The 9,017-nt window shown below is 41.5% G+C and overlaps 1 protein-coding gene across 1 annotated transcript in view; it reads left to right on the top strand.

Annotated features, from left to right (window-relative positions):
* Nucleotides 1-9,017, top strand: part of inppl1a (inositol polyphosphate phosphatase-like 1a) — a 35,595-nt gene that overhangs the window by 18,386 nt on the left and 8,192 nt on the right. The window contains 5 exon segments of the mRNA XM_010797866.1: nt 224-334; nt 901-970; nt 6,254-6,352; nt 7,754-7,904; nt 8,429-8,535. Coding sequence (XP_010796168.1) covers nt 224-334; nt 901-970; nt 6,254-6,352; nt 7,754-7,904; nt 8,429-8,535 — 538 coding nt within the window.

The following is a 9,017-nucleotide window of genomic DNA, read 5'->3' on the forward strand; positions in this document are numbered from 1 at the left end:
GTTGCTTGGGGCAATTTTTTCCCCTCGTAACGGGACCTGGTGGTCTCCTTGGCCATTTCGGGCTATGGGATGTCTAGTCTGGCTGCGGCACGCTGACACACGGCCTGCAGGTCCATACTCAGACAGGGCGAAGCTGGTGTGCTATCGCCTGGGAGAGCAGCCATCGCTCCCGGCGTTGCAGCCTGAGCCGATGACATGAAGACGTTGTCTTCCTGCTCATCAGAGTCGGACAGGAGGAATCCAGAGGCATCCTCTTCGTCCTCCGTATAGTCCAACTCCAGGACATCTTCTGCGGGCGAGACCATGGTGAGGTCCAGCCGGGAGCCCCAGCTTGGTATAGCGTGGGGCCCCGCTCGCACAGTCCCTGCCCTGACACCTGACAGCGGGACTGCGGTTCTGCAGCTGCCACTACTAATGAGCCCCAGACCGACACAGTGCAGGGCTCCATCTCTGTGGCGGACGCCCTCGTGGCCTGATTTCCGTCCGGTAAATCAGAGGACATGAGGGAGTCCTGACCCGACAAGCAAGCTTGGCGAGCTAACCGTCGGCGGAGGCTCTTCACGGTGAAACGGGCACAATGCCCGCATGAACCGGGGTTGTCGATAGCCTCCTGGGCATGTTGCAGCCCGAGGCAGGACGAGCAGACCTGGTGTGCGTCTGTGTCCGAAATCTTCAACCCGCAGCCGCAGAGCCGAGCCTCCGATTCCCTGGCTCCTCTGGTGTGAGGGAGAGACGTGTCCATCTTGTTCGCCATTATGGCGTCGTGGGAAGGACGCGCTCGTAGCAGGTGCGTTGTCGAGAAAAAAATCCTCTCCAACCTGTCGTTAATCCGGAGAAAAGATGACGGTGTAGGATTTATTCCCGAAGAATATTAACTGGTGTGTTAATATTCTTTCTTAGTCCTATTCTTCTCTGGTGTGAGAAGAAAGAAAAAAGCGTCCTCACTATCGTGATGTCGGTAGCGAGGAAGGTAAGTAACTAACACATTTGACGAGACACCACAATCTGTATAGAATTTCAGTCAATCATTTAGCCCAAAGTGCTTTACATTGCAAGATAAAAGAGCACAAACAAAAACACAAATACAGAATATTCCAAGAATAAATAATCACAACGATAACATGTTAATATAAAGTCACTACAACAAATAGATACCAAGGCAACTTAAATGTAGGGTAGGTAAGAATGGAGAAACCAGCTTGAGTAAGCTACAATTTGAAAGTACACCACCGAAAAAAATCTGCCCCTTCCTTCAGACTTCCTCACAGAGCCCCTCCTCCAACACACACGAACGCGCACATGACCAATGAGGGCACGAGATAAGTTTGTGCATGAGATGGAAGGCTGACAGGCAGGTAGGCCATCAAATTATCTGCCGTGGGCCAAGGCAGATAATGAAATATTTGTATATGTTTATTGTCAAAGCATTACATGTATTCATTGCTATTGGGATGTTAAGAGCATTCCATGGAATATAACAAAAAGTGTTTCTGAAGTGAATTACCTACCCCACCTTTAAGTAATACGTAAAAAAGGTATGTCTTAAGGTTTTAGTTTTAGTATGAGTATCCTCAGATGTGGAGTCCCTTAGATCCTCAGGCATATTCTTTCAGAGAATAAGGACACTTGATGCTGTCTTCCCTATGCTTTTTTGTTAAAGTCCTTGGGAAAACAAGGAAAATGTAAAGCATTTGAGGAAGTTGCTAGGAGCAAATCTAACAAGCCTGAATGATGTGAACAATTTCTCGACATACTCAATCACCCCAAAAATGTCTGAAAAGTGAGGCCAGGTTATTCAATGATTTTCAAAATCTTTCAAGCATTTGTAAAACTTAGAAGCCACCAATGTAATGGTGTAATATGACTTTTAAGTATGAGTTAAACACTTTCAGAAATGTGACAGCATATAAATAGATGGTGTTCTCCCAATCATCTTATAAAGAATACTTTTATTTAAAGCTGGTCCGATCAATATTTTTGGTGTGAAGTATTGATTTAATATGTAATGTGGAAGGTCTTACTTGCAGAGACATACCCACACAGTATTATTAATAATGGTGAGTTTTCAATTTGAGTGGTTACCCCCAAGTGGGCAATTAAAAGAAAAGGAGGTTTTCAGTTACATAAAATAGTGTTATAAAATAGACAAGTTATCTGTTGCTGCCAAGTAGAGGATGTTAGGGTGGGTTAGGCCTCACTTCTCACTTCTGATGGGCCTTTTATAACTGACTTATTTTAACTGAATTACTTAAATCATGCCATGTATATAATGTAAGCCTAACCCTATGTCATTTACCTTACAAATACATTTTGTTGTCTTACCACATTCACAATGAAGAGCACCTTTTTGTTTTTATTCTCCAAAAGTAATTTATGTTGTTTTGGGAGTCATTAACACATAACATATTCGATTGTTTAGGTATGAGAAATGTTGTTTTACTCCAAATAGGGCAAGTGTAAGACTGTCACTTACCAAAGTTGATAGTTGGACCCAAGTGCGAAACCCAGACAAAGAGGCAGGCAAAGTTTAACGGGTTTGTTGCAATCGTGACAATGGATGGTGAGAAGTTAAAGAGTGGGCACGACTAGAGACAGCAGATATAGAATGGAGAGCAACTGGGCTTCATGGCTTTGCTGAGAAATCTTTGGATAGTTTGTTGTCAGAAAGAAAATAATCCTGGAGCACTGGGAACAATCAAGCATTCGGAAAACAAGAACTCAAGTTATACCCTCTTGAATTACTCTATTGTTGGTGGGATGGTATCTGATTATAAATTGCAGCTACACTGAAGTGTATATGTTCTGATGACTTAAAAAGACTGATGCATCATTGACCGATTTCAATGAGTCACCCTAACCCTTACCCAATACTAAAATAGTTGCAATTTTCCATGACAGACTAAAATGCCCTGACTTTGGTCAACTAAAACTTGCCTAAAATAACACAACTTGAAGGGAATTTGACATAAAACTAAGACAAAAAAGAAAAACAGAAACAATTAACAAAATTAACACTAGCACAAAGTTGGTAAATTGATGTGAGGATGTTTGAGGCAAATGTATAATACATGAGATAAAAAGGAGAGCAAATTGACTAAAATAACAAAGAACTACAGATTATGGCGAGTTCATTCAACGATACACAAACTCAGTCCCACATAAACATTTGGTGTGTTGGTTTCTAATTAGCTTACAGCTAAAGTCATTAGTTGTTTTGGGAAAATAAACATGGTGGGGCAGTCAAATTAGCTTGAGGCAAAATGTTGCTTTGCTTTACCAAATCCATCCAGTGATGTTGTCCGTGAAATGTGTTGAGTTAAAAGCTTCTGAAATTATAGTAATTGGACCTTAATTTTAAATTGTTTTGTCAAAAAAAAAATAAGCAGCAGTAATTTATTGAATATAAATATTTAATTGTTCCTCAAGCTCTGGGATTGTTCGTGTCTTGTGACACATTTTTAAGAAGACACATCTGTCTTGTCAAGTTACCACGGCACCCGTGTTGCTGCCAGGAAGAAAAAAAACCTCTCCTCCGACACTGCCCCTCTGGGGTTCTCTTGTCCGTTCTGATTGACCTGATGAGAGGCTGGTATCTCAGGTATCTGAAACACACACACACACACACACTGGACTTGAGGGAGGAAGACACTGAGGTCAAGTGTTGTGAGAAACCTTGGATGCAAGAATGTAGACCTATTTCCTAAAGGAGAAATTGGGTTAGGGTTGAATAGAAAGATGCTCAGCGGTATAAAATGGACGAAAGATATTGTAGAGTGAACGGAGTGTTTGGAGATGCACTTGTGTTTCATTGGCTACGCTGCACCCATCCATCTTTCTCCCCCCTCTCACCTCTGCCTTCCAACTCCAGACCGTCCCCTATGTGGACGTCTACCATAATGAAACAGGATGTGTCTGTGTGGGTGTGAGTGCGATGGCGAACATGCAAGTGTGTGACGTGTGTGGTAATGAATAAGGATGTGCTGTGTGTGGACCTGGTCGTTAATCACTGGCAGTGCTGGCAGCTAACAGATAAGCAGATTGATCCAAGGCCACCGAGGGCACACACACACACACACACACACACACACACACACACACACACACACACACACACACACACACACACACACACACACACACACACACACACACACACACACACACACACACACACACACACTGGCTAAAGTGTTTGAGCTCAGGATCATCTCTGACCATTCATGTTAACATCTGTGAGAGTTACAAAGCAAGCTAAGAAGAAAGAACAGAGAGAGAAATACAGACAGACTTTAGAGCTGCGACTGCTCACCTGTAAATCTCAACTTGACATTCGTTTGTCTCAAAACACACACATACGAACAAACCCACACTAACAGATACACATGGTGAAAGATAAGGGTCTGCGCTTTGGCCATCCAGAAAATCCCATGGGGGAAACGGAGACCTGGGAGAGTGGATGGACGGATGGATGGATTGTAGAGGGGAAGACAGGATGACAGGATGACAAAACAGAGTTAAGGACATGCTCCAGTACTATGTGACAGCTAGGCGGGCCCACAGGGAGCGACGGAGCCGAGAGGAGGATAAGGAAAACAGGGAGAAGAAAGCCTGAGAGGAAGCAGTAGGTCAAACATCTGTGGTTGCCCTTTTCTATGGCAACCATCACATGCTCAGTGGTGGGAAGAGAGACAGTGAGAAGAGTGAACCAGGCTGAACTTACTTTCGTGTAGAAATCCTTTCATTTAAAAGATAAAGAAATTAGAAATGGCATATTTACATAATATTCACACCATGACGAAGGAAATGCGCTCCAATTGCATATTATTTTGATTTGTTGGGCATGAGTATGACAGGCTGTATACTGCATTGGAATTAATTTCTACATAGTATGTGAATTTCTTTGTATGCAAAATTACTGAATTTCTTAGTTGGAGGCATGAACTAACTGGACATACTGTATGGAGCCAGAATTGGTTCAATATTCTAGCTCGCAAAACAAGCTACACACGTGCATAAAATGACCCTGGCGCGCAGATTAAACCCCCTGCTCGCTCGCGGGAGTTTCAGCAGGAGTCTGTCTGCACGTGTGAAAAGTTTCTGACACTTTAGGGCGGAGCCACTGGACTTTGATTGACAGCTGCCAGGAAGCACGGAGTTGCCAGGTTTGATCATTGCCTGAACTACCAAGAGCTGAGGAGTGACAGCAGCAAGATTAGTTGGACAACATTTATTGGTGAAGTTGTCCATAAAAACACTATTATATTCGTAAAGTGTACAGCTAATATATATTTCACCTTTCTTAAGTGATTTTCTCTTATTATATATATATATATAAACACAATAAATCTACCCTCGTGGGGGCACGCTCATGTGATTGGCTTAGAATTGAGGAAACATCTGATTGGCTATAGATAGAAAAAATTACAAGCACGAATCGGCTGACGATCAGGGGAGTCTCAAAAAACCCACACACGAATGCACTGCGATCCATTCACAGAAAGCGGTTTGTGTTTGCAGTTTCAGAGGTTTTAAACGGAAAACAAATATGTGTGGATCAAAAATACACATTTGAAACTTTTTTCTGTGTTTGGGATTTTATTTACATGTATATGAAACGGAACACATTTGTGTGTGCATTGAAAAACACAAGTGTGAATTATTTTGCGGATCATGAAATACAAGTGTGAATCCTTTTGTGTGCATGTGTGTATTATGAGACTGTTCTGAGCCCATATCAAACTGCCAGTTGTTGTTGTTGTTGTTGTTGTTGTTGTAAGCCTTTTAAAATTCCTTTCATAATCTGTAACATTCAGAAAGCCAGATGGAGAGGGTGTAACACGTGGGTCATAACCGAAAGGCTATTTTTATTTTGTCATGCTAAACTGTGATTTAGTTTTTTGGCAAAGTGTACCACACCCATTAGACTTTTTGCTTTTTTCCCCGACTTGGAAGTTTGACCAGCTCTGCCCTGTTAATGGGTGACACCATTCCTGCTTGGACTTCGTTTATAAGGAGGGTTTAAGCTGCCAGGGAAGGAAGTGGCTGCATGTCATGAATCATGTGATGTCACTGGCTCCACCTTTTTTGCTCCTGTTAAATCACATTCAGGAAATGGGAATTTGTTTCGTTGTTGACACACACACTGAAGCTGAACACTTTACAGTGTATCAGTTTGTTTCTGTGTGTCTTTTCTATTTGTCCTTTATTTTTGTATAACTCTCTATGCTTTCCTTCTCCCTGTTTGTCGCCTTAGGCTCTGAAAGCTCTGCAGGACATGAGTCTGTCCTCTCCTTGCTCCCTTCCTCCTCTCTCCATGCGTCACAGCAAAGCCATCCCTGTGCAGGCTTTCGAGGTACGTCGGCACACACCAGCTACAAACGTTTTATTCATGGTTCTCTCTCTGCAGGGTGACATCATTGGTACTAAGGCGGTAGTTAATGTCATTTGTTCTTATCATTTGACATTTCTAGGATGTGCATCACCTTAAAACTGAAACTGTTTTTCACCTTTTATCTTATCAGGGAAATGTGACGCAATCAATATATGAAGTATCGAAGTAAATACTTACATACTTATTAATAACATACTAAATTATCTCAAATGTCCCCCTATGAGACATCAACGCTTTTTCCACCCTATTGTCAATTTCGGTTCATGTTTTAATTAAAATAGTTCATATTTATATTACAAGAATAAAAGGCTGCAGCAAATCTTATTCTATAAAATCTTGAGTAGATTTAAGACTGAGGCAAACCTGAGATCCGTCTGAAGCTTGTTCTGATTTATTTAAAGATACTTTTCAGGATTGGTGGTTTCGTTTCAGAGAGAACAGACTGAACCTGAATTACAGTAAACGGACTATGAAGTCATATATTCCTCAGCACACTGCAGGAAGTTTATCATCAGACCACAGGAATGTTTGTAATGCACATCCTGTGGCATCATCAGTGGCTTTATCGGAGAACATGACATTTGTCCCTTTTGGTTTTATGCACTCACTCGCACAATTGGTATTCAAGTAAATGTGGATGACTGAAATTGTGTCTATTTGTCATAAGATTTTGAAAGTGTGCAAAAATAATAGCTAACAGACTAAACAAACCCAGAATTCATAGTATGATGGAAGAGGTTAAGAGAAAAAAGATGATAATGATCATTTAGAAGAAATGGGGAAAAGTGTTACAAAGAAGGGAGAGGAGGTGAAGGGTTTAAAATATTAGCTGTCAGCCAAGTCTGCATCCTCTGTGGTGACCTCCTTTCAGCAGCTTCCTGTTGCACAGGAACAGAAGGGTTGTTACGATGAGGAGATGGGTTTAAGATGTGGCACCTGAATTCACCCACTGACACAAACAAACCGCGTTAAGGCTTCACATGATGTGACTCAAAGTCTGAATGGATTCTCTATCTAAATGTAGACAGCTGAGAGTTGTGTGTAAAAAAAAAAAAAAATCTAAAGAATCAGGTTATTGTGAGCAATTATGAAAATCCCTGCTTTTTTTAAGAATTCTTATCTTTCTGACTTTTTATAACTTAAATGTAGGACTCTGTTAATTCCTCAGAAGCGGCAAGCTTGTTTTGTGTGTGATAACAGTAAAAGAAGAGAGGGCAAATGAGCCAACTACGTTCATTTTGGAGACCCCTGGTGGTGTGAAGGATTTAAGATTATAAGAAAGTAGAGAGCTCTGTGGACACTTTTGCTAAAAGCACCTTCAGTATGTGTGTTTTTAAATCCTCCTCCTCTGATCCTCTTCAGGTAAAGCTGGATGTCTACCTGGCGGAGCTGACAAAAATAGGAAAGAGTCAGAAGTACACTCTGTCAGTGGACGTGGAGGGAGGACGGCTGGTAGTGATGAAGAAGGTGAAGGACAGCCAGGAGGACTGGACCACCTTCACACATGACAAAAGTAAGAATTACACAAACACTCCATATAAGTCATCCGTACGTGTCCCACCCCTCAGAGTAAGCAGCTCAGATAGTAAAGTATGTCGTCTTGTGATCAATTTTGTTTTTAGAAAGCCACATTCATCAAATGTGTGTGTAAGAGCACCTCTACTCTTTTACTTGATGTTTTTAGAGGTAGTCTATATTTGTTGAGCTCGATGCCTCCTGCCCATGCTGTGTGAAACCCTGATGTCAGTTTTAGCTTTTAAATAAATAGGTTTAAATGTCTCTGTTTTATGTCTGTGACTCCAGTGTAATTGATGTCATGTATCAATGGATCCAAGCCTGTTTCAATATAGTTTTCCTCATGGTATCATAACAATTATAAATGAGGATTAAATGGAAAATAAACACGCTTTTTTCGTACAATTTGTATAGTCTATTAACTTCATTTGAACCAACTTGAACTCCATTCATTCTACTCCCTGACCTTGCTTTTCTTTCTTCCTATCTCTGACCTTCTGTCTGTGTGTTTGTCTGTCTCAGTCCGTCAGCTGATCAAGTCTCAGCGCGTGCAGAATAAACTGGGCATTGTTTTTGAGAAGGAGAAGGACAAGAGCCAGAGGAAAGACTTCATCTTTGCCAGTGCCAAGGTCTGCACACACACAGTCACACACTGCCTCACACATACATTTGTGGAAAGTATAATGTTTTATTCATTCAAAGTAACACACACTCACATTTTGATTTCTTAAATGTAATAAAGTTGAGGATACTAACAGAGCCAAGATTTGGCACAGACCAACAAACAAATCTTAGCAATCAATTCAGCTTCAAATGACAATATGATAACAAAAACGAAAGGTAGTTGTTTGCCTGCTTTAAATGAGAGAGCTGCTAAGGAATAAACAATATCATGTGTTTGAATGTTAAATAGTTTAGTGAAAGCACATGAAACTTAAATGCTACTTAAAAGCAAGGTGCCCTTTTGTGGCAACTTCCTCTGACGTGTGTGTGTGTGTGTGTGTGTGTGTGTGTGTGTGTGTGTGTGTGTGTGTGTGTGTGTGTGTGTGTGTGTGTGTCACAGGCTGGGTGTGATTGAGGAGGAGAGGGAGGAAGATGAGAGGAAGCTGAG

This window comes from Notothenia coriiceps, unplaced genomic scaffold (genome assembly GCF_000735185.1).
Source record: "Notothenia coriiceps isolate Sejong01 unplaced genomic scaffold, NC01 NC01_scaffold00038535, whole genome shotgun sequence".
NCBI lineage: Eukaryota > Metazoa > Chordata > Actinopteri > Perciformes > Nototheniidae > Notothenia > Notothenia coriiceps.